Source organism: Carcharhinus amblyrhynchos, chromosome 11 (assembly GCF_965287045.1).
Source record: "Carcharhinus amblyrhynchos chromosome 11, sCarAmb.v2.hapA, whole genome shotgun sequence".
NCBI lineage: Eukaryota > Metazoa > Chordata > Chondrichthyes > Carcharhiniformes > Carcharhinidae > Carcharhinus > Carcharhinus amblyrhynchos.
In genome coordinates, this window is record NC_137334.1 from 95,953,593 (window position 1) to 95,979,448 (window position 25,856).

The 25,856-nt window shown below is 48.5% G+C and overlaps 1 protein-coding gene across 1 annotated transcript in view; it reads right to left on the reverse strand.

Annotated features, from left to right (window-relative positions):
* Window positions 1-4,694: 4,694 nt before the first annotated feature.
* LOC145350234 (rac GTPase-activating protein 1-like) overlaps window positions 4,695-25,856 on the reverse strand; it is a 40,767-nt gene continuing 19,605 nt past the window's right edge. Inside the window, exons 8-15 of the mRNA XM_080199295.1 lie at window positions 25,331-25,458; window positions 23,203-23,367; window positions 15,020-15,115; window positions 14,527-14,725; window positions 12,874-12,976; window positions 12,194-12,326; window positions 7,147-7,255; window positions 4,695-4,789 (exon numbers count right to left, since the gene is read on the reverse strand). Of these exons, the coding sequence (XP_080055421.1) occupies window positions 4,695-4,789; window positions 7,147-7,255; window positions 12,194-12,326; window positions 12,874-12,976; window positions 14,527-14,725; window positions 15,020-15,115; window positions 23,203-23,367; window positions 25,331-25,458 (1,028 nt within the window). The remainder of the gene's footprint in view (window positions 4,790-7,146; window positions 7,256-12,193; window positions 12,327-12,873; window positions 12,977-14,526; window positions 14,726-15,019; window positions 15,116-23,202; window positions 23,368-25,330; window positions 25,459-25,856) is intronic.

A 25,856-nucleotide genomic window follows, 5' to 3' on the forward strand; every position in this document is an offset into this window, starting at 1 on the left:
CAACCCGCTTCTTAAAAATATTTAGCAAGGCAGCCTCCACCACTTCAACGGGCAGAGAATTCCAGAGATTCACCACCCTTTGAGTGAAGAAGTTCCTCCTCAACTCCGTTCTAAACCGCCCCCCCTTTATCTTGAGGCTGTGCCCCCTAGTCCTACTGTCCTTTCTGAGCGGGAAGAGTCTCTCCACCTCTATCCTATTCATCCCATTCATCATCTTATATGTCTCAATGAGATCTCCCCTCATTCTTCTAAACTCTAACGAGTACAAGCCTAGTTTACAAAGAACAACACAGCACGGGAAACAGGCCCTTCGGCCCAACAAGCCCGCGCCGCCGTCCCACTGTCTCAGTGACCTATTCATGATTTTAGTCTACGCCTAACGTGCGAGGATCAGGGAGGTCCAATTTAGTACCCAATCAGCCTAAAAGCACATCTTTGGGGGATGTGGGAGGAAACCGGAGCACCCGGAGGAAACCCACGCAACCACGGGGAGAACGTGCAAACTCCCACAGACACAGGCCCAAATCCATGTGTCCGCACAGCAACAGAGATAGTCTCTGAGCTGTCATGTTGCCCTCGAGATGGTCCAGTTTAAGCACACTAACGACATGAAGCAATAGGCAACTCCCGAAGCAACGTCCAAGAGCAGCCCACTACAACCTGCCGCATGCATGCCCCTTGCTGGACTTAAATGCCTGTGGAGACAAAAAAATTCATTATTAAACAGGCAAAGACTAACATCCCTGAGGCAAAACGTATTCCCAAGCCTACAATATTTAGTAAGACCTACTATATCCCCCTATATGTAGCCCGCTCATATGGCTGTCTAAGTGACTCTTAAACAACCCTAGCGTGCCTGCTTCCACCACCTTACTCGGCAGTGCATTCCACACCCCCACTACCCTTTGCGTGAAAAACTGCCCTCTAATATTTGTCTTATACCTAGCCCCCCTCACCCTAAGCCCGTGACCCCTCGTTCTATCCATTTCTAATAGCGGAAAAAGCTTACCACCATTTACTCTATCTATCCCCTTCATAATCTTATAAACCTCTATTAGATCCCCCCTCAGCCGACGTCTCTCAAGGGAAAACAGCCAAAGTTCATTCAATCTTTCCTCGTAAGACAGCCCTTCCATACCAGGCAACATCCTGGTAAATCTCCTCTGCACTCTCTCCAGGATCTCTACATCCTTCCGGTAGTACGGCAACCAGAACTGGACGCAGTACTCCAAGTGAGGCCTAACCAACGTTCTATACAACTGCAACATCAGACTCCTACTCTTATATTCTATACCTCTTCCTATGAAGGCTAACATACCATACGCTTTCCTCATCACATTCTGCACCTGCACCGACACCTTCAGGGACTTGTGCACTTGCACCCCCAGGTCTCTCTGCGTATCTATACTCCGGATAGTTCTACCTTTTATCGTATAACTCCCCTCCACATTATTCCGGCCAAAGTGCATCACCTCGCATTTCTCCGGATTAAATTCCATTTGCCATCTATCTGCCCAATCTACCAGCCTGTCTATGTCCTGTTGCATTGCCAGGCACTGCTCCTCAGTACCCGCCAATCCAACCATCTTAGTGTCATCAGCAAATTTGCTGATCACACCACCTACCCCCTCTTCCAAGTCATTAATATATACCACAAATAGAAGAGGTCCAAGTACCGAGCCCTGCGGCACACCACTGGTGACAGGCCTCCAATTGGAAAAGGAGCCTTCCACTACTACTCGCTGTCTCCTCCTCCCAAGCCAGTTCTCCACCCATCTACATACCTGGCCTTGTATCCCATGAGCCTTCACCTTTTCTATCAGCCTACCATGAGGGTTTATTCAGCCTCTCCTCATAGCTCAACCCCCTTAGCTCCGGCATCAGCCTAGTAAACCTCCTCTGCACTCCCTCCAAGGCCAAAATATCCTTGCGTAAGTACGGCGTCCAAAACTGCACACAGTACTCCAGCTGCGGCCTCACCAGTGCCCTGTACAGCCGCAGCAAGACCTCCCTACTTTTATATTCAATCCCCCTCGCTATGAAGGCCAGCATCCCATTCGCCTTCCTGACCACCTGCTGCACCTGCAAGCTGGGTTTTTGCGACTCATGCACAAGGACCCCGAGGTCCCTCTGCACCGTCGCCTGCTGCAGTATTCGCAGTAATCTTCAGCCAGAAGTGCTGAGTGGATGATCCATCTCCGGCCTCCTCCAGTGGTCCTCAGCATCTCAGGTACCAGTCTCCAGCCAATTCGATTCACTCCCCGTGATATCCAGAAACAGTTGGAGACAGTGGACACTGCAAAGGCTACGGGCCCTGATAACATTCCAGCAATAGTACTGAAGACTTGGTGTTCCAGAACATTCCACACCCAAGCCAAGCTCTTCCAGTACGGTTACAACACTGGCATTTACAAGGAAAATTGCCCAGGTATGTCCTGTACACAGGGAGCAGAATAAATCCAACCAGCCAATTACTGCCCAGTCCACTCTCAATCATCAGCAAAGCTTCTATTTTCTGTGTATTTCTATAGCTCTCGGGACTGAAGGAATGCAGCAATATTGGGGGGTAAGGCAGGGTCAGACTATTGAATGTGAACATCAATCACAATCATAATGGTGGAGGAGCTCAAAGGGCTGAATGGCCTACTCTGAATTTCCATATATGTTTCTAAGTGATGAAAGGGTCATCGACAACACTATCCCCAGCACCTGCTCAGCGACGCCCAGTTTGGGTTTCTCCAGGGGGTCACTCAGCTCCTGACCTCATTCCAGCCTTGGTTCAAACGTGGACAAAGGAGCTGAATTTCAGAGGGGAGGTGAGAGTGACAGCCCTTAACATCAAGGCAACATTCAACTGAGTGTGACTTCGAGGAGCTCGAGCAAAACTGGAATCAACTGGTATTAGCAGGAAAACTCACCACTGTTGGAGTCAGACCCGGTACATAGGAAGATGGTTGTGGTTGTGGAGGGTCAGTCATCTCAGCTCCGGGACATCTCTGCAGGAGTCTCTCAGGGGAGTGTCCGAGGCCCAACCATCCTCAGCTGCTTCATCAATGACCTTCCCTCCATCATAAGGTCAGAATTGGGGATGTTCGCCAGTGATTGCACAATGTTCAGCATCATTCGAGACTCTTCAGATACTGAAGCAGACCATATCCAAATGCAACAAGGTCTGGACAATATCCAGGTTGGGCTGACAAATGGCAAATAACATTTGCACTACACAAATACCAAGCAATGACCATCACCAATAAGAGACACTCAAACCACCACCCCTTAACATTCAATCATGTAACCATCACTGAATCCCCCACTGTCAACATCCTGGGGGTTACCATTGACCAAAAACTGATCTGGACCCAGCCATATAAATACTGTGGCTACCACAGCAGGTCAGAGGCTGGGAATTTTACAGTGAGTAACTCACCTCCTGTCTCCCCAAAGCCTGTCCACTATACACAAGGCACAAGTCAGGAGTGTGATGGAATACTCCCCACTTGCCTGGATGGGTGCAGCTCCAACAACACAAGACCATTCGGGAAAAAGCAGCCCTGCTTGATTGGCATCACATCCAGTCCCTCCACCAAGCCACAGTGACAACCACGTTCAAACCCATGACTGCAATCACCTAGAAGGACAAGGGCAGCAGATACCTGGGAACACCCCCCACCTGGAGGTTCCCCTCCCAGTCACTCACCATTCTGACTTGGAAATATATCACTTTCTTCACTGTCATTAGGTCAAAATCCTGGAATTCCCTTTCTAACAGCACAGTGGGTGTACCTACACCTCGGACTGCAGTGAGTTAAGGCGACAGCTCACCACCACCTTCTCAAGGACCGTTAGGGATGGGTAATAAATGCTGGCCAGCCAGCAACACCCATGTCCCACAAATGAATAAAAGCAGATACTAATTTGGAAGTTGGATTTTCTCTTGCTCTGTGGGATTTATGATGACGACAGGTTAGAATTCCAGTCACTTGAGCTGTTGGGGACTCGAGAAACATCAGTGTTTGAGCTCAGTGCTGGTATCGGAGTCTCAAACTCCCCTCCCTCCTTCCCCACCTCCCCAATCTTCCGACAGACCGGGGGATAAATTATTTCAAAATAAGAGGATTGGTGAATGCAATTATTTTATTACAGCGCAGACAATGATAGGGATAGTGTCAGAAAACATGTCCTTCCCTCCCGCGCCCCCCCTTCTCCTCACCCCCCCATCTCCCCCTCCCCCATCTACATAATAATCCAGGGAATGCATCAGGAACAGGGAGTTCAGCTGTGCACTCTCCTCCAACCCAATCCATACCATCCGTTCACACTCCCCTCCGGGACACTCCCAGCTCCTCCCCCCTCACCCCAGCCCGGCTTTCCGCACGCCCCCACCCACACACCCACCCCCCCCACCCATCGGCCAAAACAGAGAAACAGCAAAAGGGAAACGCGAGGCATTGAATTCCTGACTGTGTCAGAGGGAACCCGGAGACAGGGTGGGTTCCAGGCTGCGGATTTTATACTGAGTGGGAGATGTTCCGAGAAGGTTCTGGAAGACTTTGCTTTGTCACTTTCATGTTTAACTCAGGGTCGGTGACTGGAAAATCTTTCCAGACCTGTTGGAATAGGAAGGCAGATACATTAATGACAGAAACCCCTCACGTCTCTCTCTCTCCACCCTCCCGCTCTCCCTCTGCTGCTACTCACATGGCCAGGAGAGCAGGGTGCATACAGCAGCTGGGAGACTGGTTCATCATCTCAGCAACTTCAGGGGAGGTCAGCGGTTTAAACAAGTTCCCTAGGGAAGGACGGGAGAGAGATTAGAGGCCAGGAAGATAAGGAGAGGGGAATGGAGGGTGCAGGGCTGACACCAACACCACCCCCACTGCCAATCAGAAGACACCACTGGAGTCCGAACACCACACTGAGCGCCGCACCGCCAGCCCAGGGTCGGCGCAGAGAGAGCGCCGCACTGACAGATATTGAGCAGAGGACCTGCCCCTTCAGGTGGATGTAAATGATCAATTCTGTAATTTTTTTTACACTTTATTCCAACTCAATCCAATCCAGAGTCCCAACAAGTTGGGACATTCCCGATCCAAGCTGACAAGACAGAGCTCTCACCTCCTGCCTTGGGTTTGATCTACATGATCCAAGCTGATTGGAGTAGGTATGGATCCTCCTCCAAGGCTTGATCTCATTTGCATCTTAGCCAAAAGGCTGAGATGCCGCTTTTAAAAGCGGCATCTGGCGATGATCTTTGCGTCGTCAATGGAGACGGGAGAGGTTCCGGAGGATTGCGGATGTAGTTCCTATTTTCAAGAAAGGGAACAGAGATAGCCCGGGAAATTACCGACCGGTGAGTCTGACCTCAGTGGTTGGTAAGCTGATGGAAAGGCTTCTGAGGGACAAGATTTACGAACATTTGGAGAGGTTTGACATGATCAGGAATAGTCAGCATGGATTTGTCAAGGGCAGGTCGTGCCTTACAAGCCTAGTTGAGTTCTTCGATAATGTGACTGAACACATTGACGAAGGAAGTGCCGTGGACATAGTGTACATGGACTTCAGCAAGGCGTTTGATAAGGTCCCCCATGCAAGACTTCTTGAGAAGGTGAGAGGCCATGGGATCCAAGGGCCTTTGGCCTTGTGGATCCAGAACTGGCTTGCCTGCAGAAGGCAGAGAGTGGTTGTGGATGGGGCTTTTTCTGAATGGAGGTCAGTCACCAGCGGAGTGCCTCAAGGATCTGTTCTGGGACCCTTGTTGTTTGTCATTTTCATAAATGACCTGGATGAGGAAGTGGAGGGATGGGTAAGTAAGTTCGCTGATGACACGAAGGTCGGTGGTGTTGTGGATGATCTGGAAGGATGGCAAAAGTTGCAGCAGGACATAGATAGGATGCAGGACTGGGCGGAGAAGTGGCAGATGGACTTCAATGCAGATAAATGTGTAGTCGTCCATTTTGGCAGAACCAACGGGATGAACGAGTACACTATCAAGGGCAGAAGTCTGAGTAGTGTTGAGGAGCAGAAGGATCTTGGGGTCCGGGTCCACAGGACTCTTAAATCGGCCTCGCAGGTGGAGGAGGTGGTCAAGAAGGCGTATGGTGTACTGGCCTTCATTAATCGAGGGATTGAGTTTAGGAGTTGGGAGGTAATGCTGCAACTTTATAAGACCCTTGTCAGGCCTCATTTGGAGTATTGTGCGCAGTTCTGGTCGCCTCACTATAGGAAAAGATGTAGAAGCTATTGAGAGGGTACAGAGGAGATTTACAAGGATGTTGCCTGGACTGGGAGGCATGCCTTATGAAGTTAGGTTGAGGGAGCTGGGACTCTTTTCCCTGGAGAGACGAAGGTTGAGAGGCGACCTGATAGAAGTTTACAAAATGTTGAGAGGAATAGATAGGGTGGACTCTCAGAGGCTATTTCCCCAGGTTGAAATGGTCGCTACGAGAGGACACAGGTTTAAGGTGCGGGGAGGAAAGTACAGAAGTGATGTTAGGGGTAAGTTTTTCACTCAGAGGGTGGTGAGTGAATGGAATCGGCTGCCGTCAGTGGTGGTGGAGGCGAACTCGCTGGGGTCTTTTAAAAGACTTCTGGATGAGTATATGGGGTTTAATGAGATTGAGGGTTATAGATAGGTCTGTAGGTTGGTAGGTGTTGATGTGATCGGCACAACTCGTGGGCCGAAGGGCCTGTTTGTGCTGCAGTGTTCTATGTTCTATGTTCTAAAACTGCTTCAAATGAAGCTGAAATGTAACCTAATGACTCCAACCAAGCACAGCATGTTGATACTACACTTGATCTTAGCCAAGAGGCCGAGAAGCGATGAATGACCAATTCTGTAATTCCGAGAGCTCCCAGAATTGATCCAGGTTTTCCCAGTCAGACCTGCTCACGTGGACTCTGTGTTCCGATTGGCTGCTGACTACACTTTAGCTAAGGTGTGTCTCATCAGCATCATTATGTTAATCTGTGCAGCGCCCACACACACACACACTGCTCTGTCGATCTATCCCCTCCCTTTCCCTCCTCAAGCTGACCTCGGCCATCACTGTCTACAGGCAGACATACAAACTCCGATCACTCCACACTCAATTTCCTCATTAGCTTCACCAAGACTCAAGGCCTGACCCCAAAGAGCAGCACCCTCACCCGATAGGAGCAGACCTGGTTGGGTGTTGCTGGGACCCCCTTGGCCAGTCTCCTGTCCCACCAGCTGGTTCCAGTAATCGGGGGACATGGAGAGAAGCTGCTCCATAACCTGAAGGAAAGAAGAAAATACAACAGCAGTGAAGTGATAGAGAGAGCGCAACCCGACTTCTCCAAAACATTACAACAGGACAGTTTGGAATACAGTGCTGAAACTACACAGCGGAAATTCACCAAAACTCTCAAAGAATGTCCCAATCCCACCACCTCTATCAGAGATGGACAAGAGCAGCAGATACATGGGAACACCCCCATCTGAAAGTTCCCCTCTAACTCACTCACCATCCTGACTTGGAAATATATCACCGTTCCTTCACTGTCACTGGGTCAAAATCCTGGAACTCCCTCCCAAACAGCACTGTGGGTGTACCTACACCTCAGGAACAGAACCAGGTTCAAGAAGGCAGCTCACCACCACCTTCTCAAGGGGCAATTAAGCATGGGCAATAAATGCTGGTCTAGCCAGCAATGCCCACATCCCAGGAAAGTTGCCAATCTCAATTTTCCCTTTACCAGTGAGTGAAATGGGGTTAGATACAGAGTAAAGCTCACTCTACACTGTCCCCCCCATCAAACACTCCCAGGATAGTAGAATTTCCCTCTCGAACGTTCAAACATTCCAAAATAAATCTTCCCACCGTTTCTGGACTTTCTTGCTGTCTCCTAGCTCTCAAAACTCACCCTGCGCCTCCAGAGCAGTCACTCTGCCATTCACCTCCTGCACCCCCTGATGTATCCACCAGGAGGCACATGGTCACCTCTTTCTGTCAATAGCTGCCCAGCCTGAGTCTCCCCCTGCAGTAAGACTCTCTTCCCCCTCCAGTCTGTGTCTGTCCTCCCCACCTCTCTCTCTCTCTCTCTCTCTCTCTCTTCCCCTCTACCCTTCTTTATTTTGCCATTTTTACAGTTCGATTGGTGCAGGGTCTCTAGTGTTCCGAACACGGCTTAATCTCCCAAACACACTGGGACGTGTATGAATGTCAGAGCCACAGGGGGGGGCTGAGAAAGCAGGAAGACAAAGGGAGAGATGGGGAGAAGCAGAGGGATTATTCCAGAGTTTTGAAGCTGGAAAACTGGAGGCAGAACGGAGAAGCAATGAAATTCAGGGAGCTGGACAAGGGTTCAGTATTGGAGAACGGTGTTAGAGGGTGATGGCCCTGGAGGAGTTTGGAGAGAGAGGGAGGGGAGGGAGTGGCTGGAAGAGGGATTGAAAATGGAAGAGCAGCTACGGTGAAATAATCAAAACCAACGTCGGAAATCAAGAATCCAGCATGAGTCCCGATGCAGGATCTTTAACACAAACTGCTAATCAGTGCCAATGTACAGAATCTGCCCAGTGCCATAGAACCCCTACAGTGCAGAAAGAGGCCATTCAGCCCATCGTATCTGCACTGACTCTCCAAAAGACCATCACTCTCCCCTATCTCCATTACCCTGTGTATTTACCATGACTAATCCATCTTACCTACACATCTTTGGACTGCGGGTGCAACTCAGGGCACCAGCAAATCCCCAAGGCTCCTTAGGCAGCACCTTCCAAACCCACAACCACTTCCATCTAGAAGGACAAAAGCAGCAGATACCTGGGAACACCCCCACCCGGACGTTCCCCTCCAAGTCACTCACCATTCTGACTTGGAAATATATCAGCCATTCCTTTGCAGTTTCACGGTCAAAATCCTGGAATTTCCTCCCTAACAGCGCTGTGGGTGTACCTACACCACGTTGCCTGCAGCGGTTCAAGGCAGCTCACCAGCACCTTCTCAAGGGGTAATTAGGGATGGGCATTAGATGCTGGTCTAGCCAGCGATGCCAACATCCCAGGAATGAATTCAAAGATTATTTTTCTTTTGTGGAGGTGAATGGTGACAGGTGGTAGTTGGAACAGTGTGTGGATTTAATTCCATCTAATTTCATTTTGAATGATAAATTCACTTTGGGAACAGTGTGTAAATGGGTTAGTGTAATGACTCCCCAGTGCACTGAGACAGTTACAGCCTGGCAATGTTCTGTATCAGTGTGTGTTTGTCATTGGATAGAACAAAAAAAAATCCAAAAATCACTGTCAGATTTCAGTGTCTCCGTCACGGATACTGTCCCTCCTCCCCTCTCCCCAGCCTCCAAATCAGATCCACTCTGACATACCCTCCAAGGAGGCACCATCACCCCCTCACTGTGTTGATTTGATTTATTATTGTCACGTGTATTAACATACAGTAAAAAGAATTGTTTCTTGGGCACTATACAGACAAAGCATACCATTCATAGAGAAGGAAACAAGAGAGAGTGCAGAATGTAGTGTTACAGTCATAGCTAGGGTGCAGAGAAAGATCAACTTAATGTGAGGCAGGTCCATTCAAAAGTCTGACAGCAGCAGGGAAGAAGCTGTTCTCGAGTCGGTTGGTACGGGACCTCAGACTTTTGTATCATTTTCCCTATGGAAAAAGATGGAAGAGAGAATGTCCGGGGTGCGTGGGGTCCTTAATTATGCTGGCAGCTTTGCTGAGGCAGTGGGAAGTGTAGACAGAGTCAATGGATGGGAGGCTGGTTTGTGTGATGGACTGGGCTTCATTCACAACCTTTTTGTAGTTCCTTGCAGTCTTGGGCAGAGCAGGAGTCCAGACCGAGCTGTGATCCAACCAGAAAGAATGCTTTCTATGGGGCATCAGTAAAAGTTGGAGAGAGTTGTAGCGGACATGCCAAATTTCCTTAGTCTTCTGAGCGCGTAGTTGACGACCCCAGTGACTAAAGCAGAGTCTTTCCACACGGCCCGTTCCTCTGGGAGATTTACTAATGTTCCCAGGGATGAGGGACTTCCCTCAATGTGGAGACTGGAGAAGCTGGGGTTGTTGCCCTTGGAGCAGAGACAGTTAAAAGGGAAATTTAATTGCAGTGTTGTGATAGAGTAAATTGGGAGAGAGTGTTTACAGTGACAAGAGGGTCAGTAACCAGAGACAGATTTAAATTAACAACAGAATCAGAGGCAATGAGTAAATTTTTATCTTTATTCAAAAGATGCAGAGTTTTTGCAATTTGTTGAAAGGATGGAAGCAGATTCAATAAATCAATAGGAAAATTCTCAGGCCTATGGAGAAAGGTCCAATTATTTTTTATTTGACTGGCGGGGGTGGGGGCAGGGGGGGTGACGGGCGGAGAGGTGGGGGTGTCGGTCACTGGCTGGACCAGCCTTTATCACCCATCACGAGTCACCCTTGAACTGTGTGTCTCACTCAGCCATTCCAGAGGGGCAGTTAAAGCATCAGCCAAGTGCGAGGTGATTCATTTTGGTAGGACAAACATGAATGCAGATTGCAGGGTCAACAGCAGGGTTCTGAGGAATGTGGAGAAACAGAGAGATCTTGGGGTTCATATCCACAGATCTCTGAAGGTTGCCACTCAAGTGGATAGAGCCGTGAAGAAGGCTTATAGTGTGTTAGTGTTTATTAACAGGGGGTTTGAGTTTAAGAACCGTGGGGTTATGCTGCAACTATACCGGACCTTGGTGAGACCACATTTGGAATATTGTGTGCAGTTCTGGTCACCTCACTATAAGAAGGATGTGGAAGCAATGGAGAGAGTGCAGAGGAGATTTACCAGGATGCTGCCTGGTTTGGAGGGTAGGTCTTATGAGGAAAGATTGAGGGAACTGGGGCTTTTCTCTTTAGAGCAGAGGAGGATGAGAGGCGACTTAATAGAGGGTTATAAGACGATGAGGGGGATTGATGGAGTGGACGTGCAGAGACTATTTCCTCGGGTGGATGTAGCTGTTACATAAGAACATAAGAAATAGGAGCAGGAGTAGGCCATCTAGCCCTTCGAGCCTGCCCCGCCATTCAATAAGATCATGGCTGATCTGTCGTGGCTCAGTTCCACTTTCCCGCCCTCTCCCCATAACCCTTAATCCCCTCTCTTATCAAAAACCCATCAACCCGCGTCTTAAAAATATTTAGCGAGGCAGCCTCCACCACTTCAACGGGCAGAGAATTCCAGAGATTCACCGCCCTTTGAGTGAAGAAGTTCCTCCTCAACTCTGTTCTAAACCGCCTCCCCTTTATCTTGAGGCTGTGCCCCCTAGTCCTACTGTCTTTTTTGAGCGGGAAGAGTCTCTCCACCTCTATCCTATCCATCCCATTCATCATCTTATACGTCTCAATGAGATTTCCCCTCCTCATTCTTCTAAACTCTAACAAGTACAAGCCTAGTTTATTCAGCCTCTCCTCATAGCTCAACCCCCTCAACTCTGGTATCAGCCTACTAAGGGGCATAACTATAAGGTTCATGGTGGGAGATATAGGAGGGATGTCCGAGGTAGATTCTTTACTCAGAGTGGTTGGGGTGTGGAATGCACTGCCTGCGGTGATAGTGGAGTTGGACACTTTAGGAATTTTTAAGTGGTTATTGGATAGGCACATGGAGTACACCAGAATGGTAGGGAGTGGGATAGCTTGATCTTGGGTTCGGTCATAGCTCGGCACAACATTGTTTCGATGTAATCAAATTGCTGTGACTCTGGAGTCACATGTAGGCCAGACTGGGTAAGGATGGCAGATTTCCTTCCCTAAAGGACATTAATGAACCAGGTGGGTTTATCCTGACAATCGATAATGGTTTCATGGTCATTGATAAACCTGTAATTTCACTATCCGCTGCGGTGGGATTTGAACCTGGGTCTCCAGATTACTAATCCAGTGACAATATCACTGCACCACTGCCTTCCTGTATGGCTTTCATTGAGCCAGCACAGGCAGAATGGGCTGAATAGCCTCCCCCACGCTGCTTCATTCTATATCCTTACCCTTCCACCTTCAGTTGCTTGAACTTTTCCATCTCATTCCCTCCCTCCCAAAGCTCCAATGGAATAGAGTCACAGAGGTTTACAGCATGGAAACAGGCCCTTCGGCCCAACTTGTCCATGCCTCCCTGCAATAGGGCAGTCGAACCCTAGAACCAGTCCCCCCACCAATCAGAGTCCCGATGATTGGACACTAACCTTTGGTTGGCGTTTTGTGTCCTCAAAGACCTCCAGCGGGTTTGGGTTGGGGTGGGAATGGCCCACGATGGTCGGACCAAAGATCCTGGCAATGCTGTGTTTATCCATTCGACACTCAGGGCTCGCCATCACCCTGGCAGGGGATAGACAGAGGGGCAGAAATCATTGCTCCGTCTACCTCCTCACTGACAAAACCCCAAACCAGGCCTTACAACCTGAACACCTGCTAAGCAGGCTCTAGGCACTTGCACAGACCTCAACCTGGGACCACCCCGACCACAGCACTCCCCCAGCAGCTCCCCCCCACCTCCCCAGCCACAACACTCCCTCCCCTCCCCTCCCCAGCCACAGCACCCCCAAGCAGCAGCCCCCCCAGTGCCACGCTCAGTCCAGATCCTGCCTGCTCCTCTGGTACAGGTTGAGAATCCAACGGCACAATTCACCATCAGCCCAACATAGTAGCCATTCATTCCGTTTCTGCTTGTGGGATCTTGCTGTGTAAAACTCTGCTGAAATCCTTCCTACACTGCACGCAAAGACCAAGATGCTTTGCAGTTACATAGAAAGACAAGTCATAGAACATAACAGCGCAGTAAATCTGTAAAACACGAGGACATGAACCTTGATCTGCTTGGAGAACATTACGAGCATCCAACCAGCTTGTGATCCGAGGGCCTTACCTCTGAAGGTGGATGATGAGGAAGGCCAGTGTGTCTCGGTTAGCTCGGGGCAGGCTGTGTACAGCCTGGCTCAGGTTCCTGCTACTCTGATCATCTGGGAGGTCTACAGAGAGAGAGGAAGACAGTATAAACCCAGGCTGGAACCTCACTCTGCTAACAGGACACTCAGCGTTCCTGAATTCCTGCCCAACCGCACACCGGGAATATCTTCAACACAGACAGCTGGGATTCATGGCAGCTCTTGTTCTTAAAGAATCAGAAAGCCAGTCTGCACAGTAACACCCAATTCACCATAACGGTGACAGGTGATGCTGCCAGGGGTGTGACCACATTGGCCTGGGACTGATCGAAGCTTCCTTCCCTAAAGGACATTGGTATCCCATTGGGTATCTCTACTCTGGACAAAACCAGAGATGTGTGTGTTCGAATCCAAACATTCCCAAATTAAAATCATCACCAGTGGAATATTCATCATTGGTATTTACCCCACACCCCATTCCTGGCTGGTATGTATCCCCACCCCCTGCCCCACACATTATCACTGAGCTAACATCACTCAGTGAATTCACATTAAAGAAAATCAAACTAAATTTCCCACCTTACCTGTTTTTAAGAAACTGGCAATGGTTTAATCAAGAAATTCTCACACTTCCAATCCTCTGATTAACTCCCATTGCCAGTAACCAAGACTTTGATCACAGCCAATGGACCAGTAGCTGGGGAGAGCACAGTTCATGTGGGAAAGTGCAATTAGACTGGGTGGCCTGTTTAATCAGCCGAGCTAGTACCAACCCGATAGGCCGAATGGTCACTTTTTGTGCTGTAAACTAAAGGTTAGAGAGACAGAAACAGTTAAGTTTGTTTCACAGTTTGATTAAATCAAACTCGGAGCATTTGTCTACATTAGACACAAGGATGGGGGTCATGGGACTGGAGTGGAAAGAATGTCAGAGCAGAGAGATTCCAACCATCAGGAAGGGTTAGAAATCCAACCTGGTGACAGGGACCAAGGGAAAACTGAGGGAGGACCTGACGGAGGTTTTTAAAATAACACAGAATGTTTTAAAGCTGAACAGAGATGATGTTTCACTTGGCTGGGGGAAAACGGTGAGGCAAATAGTGTCATTTATCTATCCAGATATAAATCACTCATTAGGGATTGGGTACATTTAGGCACGTGGGAATATTTATCCAAACATAAAACACTTGTGGCCATCAGCAGCAGAGCTGTGTGTATGTGCTCCTCCCACAGCTAAAGTGAGACAAAGACTGGTTCACATGACATTTCCCTGTGATGTCAGGCTGCGATTCCTTAAGGATCTATTGGACCAAAAATAGTGCGGCTGGATTGAAACGGAATCTGGATAACAACGGAGGGATAGAGACAAGGAGGCCCAACACCAGCACAGAACAGATGGACAAAAAGGCCTCTTTCTGTGGTGTTAATCCCATAAACATCCAGAAAGGATCCAACATTAGGAATAAAATCCAATCCGTGTGTACAGAATTTTACAGAACACGGGCAATAGGAAGCTGTTCCCTGGATGGGCAGGACGGCCGCACCCACCTGCCCCCACTGGGTAGACCCGCCTCACCCGTCACTGCCCCCCTGCACCCAACCCCCCCCCAATCCCCCAGGAGGGACTGCCTTACCCGTCACTGCCATGAACATCGAGTGGAGCTTGAAGGTGACGAGAGGTTCTTTCAGTTTGCGGAGAAAGTCTTTCAGTAACCCACAAACCACATGGATGTTGGAGACTCGGCTCAGCAATGGGAGACCCTTCCCTCGCACATAATTCTCTTTCAGCTCCCTCACAATCCGCTCACCACCCGGTACCCGGTAAATCCCAGGCTGGGAGGGGGGGAGAGAGAGAGGCAGCGTCAGAACAACGGACCAGCCCAACACACCGCAGCCCACTCACACCCCCACCACACACTCAGCAACTTCCAGCACCCTGAGCCTGCTCAACACAAAGCAAATGGAACCAGGGAGGCTCATACACCCCCCTGACCCCCACCCACTGACCATCTGATACTCCCTCAATAGCAATTAACCCACAAACAGGTCCCCCAAAACCCTCGCATGGATCACAGACAGACACACACAGACTCTCTGCTAAACTTCACTCTGTACAAAGTTTCTCACCTCCTGCAATCCCCTCTGTTCAATTTCATTGATACAATGGATGACCAGAGATGGGATCATGGGACTGGTCAGTGGAGCAAAATCAGCAACTGTTCCCTGGAAGAGAGAGAGTGTCAGCGTTAATAATTACAAACTGACTGGTCAGTACAGCAGGCAAAACCCCATTACTCAGGCTGCCCCTCTCTCAGGGTCACACCCCTGAACATTTAACCATCCCTCTGCTTCCTCAAGCTGCCAGGATATTGAACCTGGAAGCACCCCTCCGCCCCCGCCCCCCCAATCCCCCCTCCGCACCCCCCCACCCCAAATCCCCCCTCCGCACCCGCCCCCCCAATCCCCCCTCCGCACCCCCCCACCCCAAATCCCCCCTCCGCACCCGCCCCCCCAATCCCCCCTCCGCACCCCCCCACCCCAAATCCCCCCTCCGCAACCACCCCCCCCAATCCCCCCTCCGCACCCCCCCACCCCAAATCCCCCCACTTCTCCTACCCAAATTGGCATGAAGACCAACTCACTCCAACTGCTCAATGGCTCTGCTCTGGCTGGACTGCAGGGAGAGGCAGATATTTCCTCACTGTGGTCAGAAGCAGGGATTACAGATTGGGATCATCACCACCTCACTCCAACCTCAGCTCAGCTGTAACCCTCATCCACGCCCACGGTTCCTCACAAACTCTCTCCCAAATTCTACTCTCTGTAAACTTGAGGTCATATGAGACCACATCCTAGTTCACCACCCCCACCCCCTCCCTCATTCACACTGTCCTGCATCAGCTCCTGCTCCCAACGTCTTCGTTTTTAAACCTCAATTTCAAATCCCTCCACCGTCTCCTCCAGCCCTACAATTCTCAGTCACTCCACCCTCCTCGAACACTGGCCCTCGGAGACCCAAAATTTCCATTTCCAAATTGGCTGCCAAACCTTCAGGAGTCTTGACCCAGAGCTCCAGAATCACTCAGACCCACTCTCCCTCACTATCCCATTTAGAATTTAGAACATAGAACATAACAGCGCAGAACAGGCCCTTCGGCCCACGATGTTGCACCGACCAATTAAAAAGCCAATGACCCTCTAACCTAAACCAATCCCCTTCCATCCATAAACCTATCCACAGATCTCTTAAACGCCCCCAACCTAGGCGCATTTACAACTGCAGCAGGCAGGGCATTCCAATCCCTCACCACCCTCTGGGTAAAGAACCTACCCCTGACATCTGTCCTATAACTACCACCCCTTAATTTAAAGCTATGCCCCCTCGTGCTAGCTTTCTCCATCCGAGGAAAAAGGCTATCACTGTCCACCCTATCTAAACCTCTAATCATCTTATATGTTTCAATAAGATCCCCTCGCAGCCGCCTTCTTTCTAACGAAAACAACCCCAAATCCCTCAGTCTCTCCTCATAGGACCTCCCCTCCATACCAGGCAACATCCTGGTAAACCTCCTCTGCACCCTCTCCAATGCCTCCACATCCTTCCTGTAATGTGGGGACCAGAACTGCACACAGTACTCCAAGTGCGGCCGCACCAGAGTTGTGTACAGTTGCAACATGACGCTGCAACTCCTAAATTCAATCCCCCTACCAATAAACGCCAAGACACCGTATGCCTTCCTAACTACCTTATCTACTTGATTCCCAACTTTCAGGGATCTATGTACACATACACCTAGATCCCTCTGTTCATCAACACTATTCAGAGTCCTACCGTTAGCCCTATACTCTACACATTTGTTATTCCTGCCAAAGTGAATTACCTCACACTTTTCCGCATTAAACTCCATTTGCCACCTCTCGGCCCAGCTCTGCAACTTGTCCAAGTCTCTCTGTAAACTATGACACCCCTCTTCACTATCTACCACTCCTCCGACTTTGGTGTCATCAGCAAATTTACTAATCCACCCAACTATACCCTCATCCAGATCATTAATAAAAATTACAAACAGCAGTGGCCCCAAAACAGATCCCTGAGGCACACCATTTGTAACCGAACTCCATGACGAATACTTTCCATCAACCACCACCCTCTGTCTCCTATCTGCTAGCCAATTCCTGATCCAATTTCCTAGATTACCCCCAATCCCATACATCTGCATTTTCTGCAGAAGCCTTCCATGGTGAACCTTATCAAACGCCTTACTAAAGTCCATATGTACCACGTCAACTGCCTTACCCCCATCCACCTCTTTGGTCACTTTCTCAAAAAAACTCAATAAGGTTAGTAAGGCACGACCTACCCTCCACAAAACCATGCTGACTATCTCCAATCAATTCATTACTCTCTAAATAACTATAAATCCTATCCCTAATAATTTTTTCTAAAACTTTGCCTACAACAGAAGTAAGACTCACCGGTCTATAATTCCCAGGGAAGTCTCTGATCCCCTTCTTAAACAATGGGACAACATTCGCTATCCTCCAATCTTCTGGCACTATACCTGTGACCAACGACGACCTGAAGATCAGAGCCAGAGGCTCTGCAATCGCCTCTCTTGCCTCCCAGAGAATCCTAGGGTAAATCCCGTCCGGCCCAGGGGACTTATCTATTTTCAAACCCTCAAGAATATCTAGCACATCCTCCTTATCAACTGCAATACTGTCCAGTTTACAACCCTGTAACCCAGTGTTCTCCACAGCTACATTTATGTCCCCCTGTGTGAACACCGAAGAGAAATATTGGTTCAATGCCTCTCCAATCTCTTCCGGTTCCACACATAACTTCCCACTGCTGTCTCTAACTGGTCCTAATCTTGCCCTAACCAATCTTCTGTTCTTAACATACCTATAGAACGCCTTAGGATTCTCCTTAATCCTATCAGCCAAAGTCTTCTCATGTCCTCTTTTAGCTCTTCTTAACTCACTCTTTAACTCCCTCCTAGCCAATCTAAAGCTTTCCAGTGCACTACCTGAGCCCTCAAGTCTCATCCTGACATAAGCCTCCTTTTTCCTTTTAACCAGCGAAACAACTATTTTAGTGCACCACAGTTCCCTTGCTCAACCATTTCCTCCTTGCCTGACAGGGACATACATATCAAGGACTCGCAGTAGCTGCTCCTTGAAAAAATTCCACATTTCGGACGTTCCCAGCCCCTGTAGTCTCCTAGTCCAACCAATGCTTCCTAATTCTCTCCTAATAGCCTCATAATTACCCTTCCCCCAGCTAAAACTACTGACCCGAGGTTCATGCCTATCCCTTTCCATCACTAAGGTGAACGTAACCGAATTGTGATCACTATCACCAAAATGCACACCAACTTCCAAGTCTAGCACCTGGTCTGGCTCATTTCCCAGGACGAGATCCAATATAGCCTCACCTCTAGTTGGCCTATCTACATACTGAGTCAAAAAACCTTCCTGCACGCTTTGTACAAAAACTGACCCCTCTAATGAGCTAGAGCTATAGCAATTCCAATCAATATTAGTAAAGTTAAAGTCCCCCATAACAATTACCCTATTACTTTCACTCCTAACCAGGATCGTCTCCGCAATCCTTTCCTCAACCTCTCTAGAACTTTTAGGAGGTCTATAAAAGACTCCCAACAGGGTGACCTCTCCTCTCCTATTTCTAACCTCAGCCCATACTACCTCAACAGACAAGTCCTCATCAAACTTCCTCTCTGATACTGTGATACAATCCTTGACTAATAATGCTCCCACCACCACCACCACCACCTTCTCTACTCCGACTGAAGCATTTGAACCCCGGAACCTGCAACAACCATTCCTGACCCTGCTCTATCCATTTCCCCAGCACCTTAACGTCTGATTTTATTCCAGGCCCAATATCTCCGAACTCAATAAGGAAATTAAAGCAGAAAATGCAGGATAAACTCAGCAAACCTGCAACATCCGAGAGAGTTAATAAAACTGCACACTACCAGGGAACCGGATACAAGTTCCGCGTTTGGTAAGTGGGAGAGTTTAAATTGAATATTTCAGATTCCCGGCACCCACAGGATTTTGTTTTATTCGGCATTAAATAAATAATGTTCAATAATCATCCAATCAAGGTTCTGGAGACAAAACCAGAAAATGCTGGAAAATCTCAGCATCTGTGGAGGGAGGAGAGAGCCAACATTTTCCAGTCTGGATGACCCTTCATCAGAGCAAATAAAAACTGGAAATGGGATGAGATTTACACAGGGCGGGGTGATACAAAACAGACCAGCTTAAAGGCTCTGTGCCTTAATGCACGGAGCATTCACAATAAAGTGGATGAACTAATCATACAGCTGGATGTAAATGTGTACGATATAATTGGGATTACAGAGACATGGTTGCAGGGTGACCAGAGATGGGAACTGAATGTACCGGGGTATTCAGTATTTAGGAAGGACAGGCATAAAGGAAAAGGGGGTGGAGTGGCGCGGCTGGTTAAAGAGGGAATTATCACAATAGTGAGAAAGGTTATTAACTCTGACAATGTGAAGTCTGTATGTGTCAGATATAGACCCCTAAACTGCAGTGGTGCTGTTGGGAATGGCATTAAACATGGAATTAGAGATCTATGTGATAAGGGAATATCGGTGATCATGGGTGATTTTAATCTGCACATGAATTGGGCAAATCAAATTAGCCACAATGCCGTAGAGGAGGAATTCCTGCAGTGTATACGGGATGGTTTTCTTGACCAATATGTGGAGGAACCAACTAGAGAGCAGGCCACCTTAGACTGGGTGCTGTGGAATCATTGCCAATCTAGCTGTATGAGACCCCTTGGGGATCAGAGGCCAGAACATGAGAGAATTTCTCAAGATGGAGAGTGAAGGAGTTGATTTGGAGACTAGGGAACTGAATCTTAATGAAGGAAACTATAAGGATATGAGGCGTGAGTTGGCCTTGATAGATTGGGGAGAGTTATTTAAAGGGATGACAGTGGATAGGCAATGGAAACATTCAGGGAACGCATGGGGGAACTGCAGCAACTGTTTATTCCTGTCTGACACAAGAGCAAAAGAGGGCCAATCCATGGCTTACAAAGGAAATTAGAGAGATCCAAGGAAGAAACATATCAATTGGCCAAGAAAAATATTAGGTCTGAGGATTGGGAGCAGTTTAGAATTCAGCAAAGAAGGACCAAGGGATTGATTAAGAAGGGGAAAATACAGTATGAAAGTTACCTTGCAGGGAACATAAAGACTGACCAGAGTTTCTATAGATACGTGAAGAGAAAGAGGTTGGTGAAGACAAATGTAGGTCCCCTACAGACAGAAATGGGGGAATGTATAATAGGGGAGAAAGAAATAGCCAAATGACTGAATACAAACTTTGGTTCTGTCTTCACAAAAGAGGACACAAACCAAATACCAGAAATGTTGGAGAATGCAAGATATAGTGAGAAGGAAGAACTGAGGGAGATCAATATTAGTAGGGAAATGGTGCTGGGAAAGTTGATGGGATTGAAGGTGGATAAATCCCCAGGACCTGATAATCTACATCCCAGAGTACTTAAGGAAGAGGCTCTAGAAATAGTGGATGCATTGTTGATCATCCTCTCAGATTCTATAGACTCAGAACAGTCCCTGCAGATTGGAGGGTGGCGAATGTCACTCCAAAATTCAAAAAGGAGGCAGAGGGAAAACAGGGAATTATAGATCAGCAAGCTTAACATTGTTAATGGGGAAAACTGAATCCATTATCAATAGCAGAGCATTTAGAAAGCAGCAGCAGGATCAGACACAGTCAGCATGGATTTATGAAGGGGAAATCAGGCTTGACAAATGTGTTGGAATTCTTTGAAGATGTAAATTGTAGAGTTGACAAGGGAGGACCAGTAGATGGATATATTTGGACTTTCAGAAAGCGTTTGACAAAGTCCCACATAAAAGATTATCAAGAGAGATTAAAGCGCCTGGGATTGGGGGAAGTGTACTGAGATGGATAGAAAACTGGTTGGCAGAGAGGAAACAAAGAGTAGGAATTAATGGGTGCTTTTCACATTGGCCGGCAGTAACTAGTGGGGCTGCCACAGGGATTGGTGCTGGGACCCCAGCTATTCACAATGTATATTAATGATTTGGATGAGGGAACAAAATGTAACATCTCAAAGTTTGCAGATGATACCAAGTTGGGTGGGAGGGTGAACTGTGACGAGGATGCAGAGATCCTTCAGAATGATCTGGACAGGTTGGGTGAGTGGACAGATTAATGTCAGATGCAGTATAATTTGGATAAATGAGATTTTTGCTTCCAAAAAGTGAATAACAAGAAGGCAGATTACTACCTGAATGGCTGTAAATTGGGAGAGGGGAGTGTGCAGAGGGACCTGGGTGTCCTTGTGCATCAGTCACTAAAGGTAAGCGTGCAGGTGCAGCAGGCGGTAAAGAAGGTAAATGGTATGTTGGTCTTCATTGCAAGAGGTTTCGAGTACAGGAGCAGGGATGTGTTGTTACAATTATACAGGGCCTTGGTGAGGCTACACCTAGAGTATTGTGTGCAGTTTAGGTGTAGATAGAGTAAACAGAGATAAGCTATTTCCTGTGATAGAGACACACAGGACAAGGGGCCACGGGCTTAAGGTGAGGGGGGAGAGGTATAACACAGATATTAGAGGGAGGTTTTTCACACAGAGGGTAGTGGGGGTATGGAATGCTCTGCCAAGTAAGGTGGTGGAGGCAAACATGCTAGAGTCATTTAAGAGTAACTTAGACAGGCACATGAGTGGGTTGGAGATGGGTGGATATCGGAGATTGTTTTAAATAAAGGTCATTAGCATTGGGGCATCCCTGGTAAGGTAAATGGATATGGTATGAGAATAATGTTTTTTCTCTTTTCATTCACAGGTTTTAAGTCGGTCCACCTTGTGTCCAACGAGGGGCATACACACAATGGGTCGTACTGCGGCTGCTCTTGGTTGTTCGAGATTGGCCTAGTGCTTCACGTCGTTAGTGTGTGCCTAAACTGGACCAGATACTGGGCAGCACGACAGCTCAGTGACTATCACTGTTTGCTGTGAAGACACATGGATTTGGGTCGGTGTCTGCGAGAGTTTGCGCATTCTCCCCGTGCTTGCATGGGTTTTCTCAGGGTGCTGCAGTTTCCTCCCACACCCCAAAGATGTGCTGTTCGGCTGATTGGCAGGAATAAATTGTTCCTAAATCAGTTTCCCTCAATGTGGATGGCCATAAAACATTAGACAGGGGTCATGGGTGGAGGGGTGGTGTTAAGATGGCGGCGTGGGCTCGTTGGTCTGTTTCCCGGGCTGTTTTTGTTCTTTGTTCTTTTCTGAAGAAGGATGTTCTTGTTCTTGAGGGAGAGCAGTGAAGGTTTACCAGGCTGATTCCAGGGATGGTGGGACTGATGTATGAGGAGAGATTGACCAGGTTAGGATTGTTTTCACTGAAGACAAAATGTGGTGGTGGTGGTGGTTGGAATCTCAGAGACGTAGAAAGTTCTAGCAGGATTAGACAGGGTAGATACAGGGAGGATATTCTCAATGGTGGGGAGTCCGGAGTCTGAGGATTCAGGGTAGACAATTTAGGACGTTGAGACATTTCTTCATTATCACAGGAAATAGCTGACGCTGAAATGTTGAATATATTCAAGAGGTGTCTGGATACAGCACTCGGGTCAAATGGGATCAAAGATTATGGGGAGAAAGCAGGATTAGGCTATTGAGTTGGACAATCAGCCATGATCATGATATATAGTGGAACAAGCAGTGTACTGTTGCGGCCAGGGCGAGAAGGGGTTTGAGAACCACAGGTGGGTGGAGCTGGAGAAAAGGAGAGAAATTGACAAAGATATCTTGGACAAAAAGACAAATCTTGAGTATTTTCTGTTTTGTTTCAGATTCAAAGGCGAGTTGTTGTTGTTGCAGAGACAATGTGAGGAATTCTTCCATCCGGTTCCTTACCTAACATAAGAAATAGGAGCAGGAGTCGGCCATCCAGCCCTTCGAGCCTGCCCCGCCATTCAATAAGATCATGGCTGATCTGAAGTGGATCAGTTCCACTTTCCCGCCCTCTCCCCATAACCCTTAATTCCCTCTCTTATCAAAAACCCATCAACCCGCGTCTTAAAAATATTTAGCGAGGCAGCCTCCACCACTTCAACGGGCAGAGAATTCCAGAGATTCACCACCCTTTGAGTGAAGAAGTTCCTCCTCAACTCCGTTCCAAACTGCACCCCCCCCCCCCCCTCCCCCATTATCTTGCGGCTGTGCCCCCTAGTCCTACTATCCTTACCTGGCCATTTTTGACAGAGGTCAGAGTGAAATTGGGGGCACAAAGTGCGGGACATCGATCCTTACAGTCTGGGTGTGACACCACATTGCAGAAACGACACTTCAGCGCCATCCTCCCAAATCTGATCCGTTTCCCACAGGGAACGCACACCTCCGGCATAATGACCTGAGACACACAAGAGAAGCCAGCGTCAGACACAGGAGCAGCTGGATGGTCAGCATGGCGATACGGAATTAGCTGTCGGACTGACCAGGGATTGTATTTCACAACAAAATGTTAAATTGCTGTCTCCTCAAGCCTCCTCCGCCAATCGACAAGGTCACAGCTGGTGTGACTGTGGCCCGAACGGTACATTCCCCAGACCCCCGGTTTTGACTCCCTTATTAATCACAAATCCACCCACCTCTGCCTTCTATTCATTGGGCCAGAGCTCCACCAACACTCAGACCTCAAAGAATTTCCTCCATCTTCACCAAGAGGTCCCGAACCCTAGCCTCTCCCACCAGGAGAAATATCCGCCCAGAAGCTGTCAAACCTCCACCTCACCATCCAATTTGTTTCAACAAAATCACCTCAGCCTCACCCAACCCTCGCCCCCCCGCTCACCCTCGCCCAACCTTTGCTCCCTAGCTCACCCTTGCCCCCCCTGCTCCCTAGTTCACCCTTGTCCCCTCCAGCCCACGTTTGGTGAACTGCTTCTAGTGTCATTTCTCAAGTGGGGAGACAATACTCCAGATGTGGCCTCACTAATACCCTGTATAAACAAAACAACTCAACTTTGATATTCCATTCCCTTTGCAATAAAAGGCAACATTCATTTACCTTCTTAATCACCAGCTCTACCTGAAAACCAATTTGTACCAGGACACAGATCCCTCTGTCCCAGCCCCGGAGAGGAGGGCTGTGTGTCCCAGTCAGTTGGAAAGTCATTATGCACGTCCTCATCCTCCAATAAACGGAGCTATCGACCTGAGCATTAACTATTCTAAACACAACGGTTTCAGTAAGTGAGCCTCATTTAGCCAACACAAAACCAGTGTCCAGGAACAAAAGGAAATCTTGATTTCAGGATTCCAGCCTTTATCCAACATCGAGGAGTGATGGGAGGTTTGTCACATGACCTTCCCAAGCCACACGGCGGAGCTGAACTCCAGCAGTTATTGTTTGATCTCCAAAATGAACCGGGCTCCAGGTAACAGCCTGTCCGTCTTTCAAACTGGTGGCAGCAGAAGGAACTCTGACCCTCGTCAAACCTGCCAACAGCTGGAACCTCGTGACTCCTATCTCCCAAGGCTCAGTCTCTGCACTGGGCTTTTCCCATTGAGGAAACCTCTCTGGAAAGACGGATCACTCTGTAATTAGTGCACTGCGAGGAGCTTTCCATTAGACTTCTGACTCTGAACACAGGCTTTGTTTTTATTTTGGTCGAGCCCTGAACTCTCTGCATTTACACAAGCGAGAAGGGGTTGAAGATGCCAAACCTCACTCGCACATGTAAAAATACACCAACACTTTTATTTTATCTTACCTGTGGTTGGTTGAGAGAGATTCAGAGAACTGGGGAAAATCTGCTACTGTTTCAGAAGGGGGGAACTCAGGACGAGAAACTCCTTTCAGTCTGGGGAGGTGGTGGGGAAATCAGGGCAGTTTAAATCATCCTCCCTAACACCCGCTGCACCGTGTGGCCTCGTCCTGTGCAGCAGGCCCTGGACTGGTGGATTCCCACATCTACAGAATCCCCTTTATCCACCCTGCCTGTTACTTCCTCAAAGCTCACTCATCAGCCGGGATTCTCCAGCCACGCCCGCCTCAAAACTGGAGAATCCTGCCCGAGGTTAATGGATTCTTGACACATTCCGCCCGCTACGATTCCCGTGGCAGGCGGGATGGGAGAATTCCGTCAAATTATTCTTCCGTGTAGCAATGTCGATTCTATCTCATCGCTTATGATTCAAATATCCTTCTGGAACCTCATTAATAGATTCCGGAATTTTCCCAGTATTTTCCCAGTGACTGACCCTTAGCTTCCCGATTTCCGCCTCTCTCCACCCTCGGATAAAGATGATACATTGGCTCATCTCCCTCCTAATCTCAGCGGCACCAGCCCAATCGGAGTGTGCCATCTTACCGTTTTGGAGACGAAGTTGTGGGGTCTGCTTTGAGCTGCCTTCCCAGGGGTTGTGAATGGATCGGGAGGTGTCGGGGCAGTCAGGAGGGTTCGTCGGTTTTCCACAACGCGCTTCTCTGGAATCTGTTCTGTAACGGAAATTAAATCGAGTTTCCCAGTTCGCCACACTGGTGTCACTTCAGATACTAACGGTGTGGATCTTTCTCTGCAATTAGCAACCACTGTCACGCCTCAGTTCCTGGCAGCTGTGTAGAGGATCAGATCGATCCTGAAAGGCAGGCGTTACCCCAAACACTCATGTTCGGAGCGGAGAGAGAATTGGGGGGGGGGGGGGGGGGGGGGGGGGGTTTGGCAAGTTAATCTATTCTGGAGGAGGAGGGGGAGGGGAAGGAATTAAATTAAAAAACATTCTGGGGGTCTTTTCAACGTGAATTAGAAGCAGATTGTTAATGGCTTGGGGCAGGGGGGGGTCCACAAAGGCAGCATGGGGGGAGAGGGAAGATTTGGGAGAGATGGCCCCAAGTAT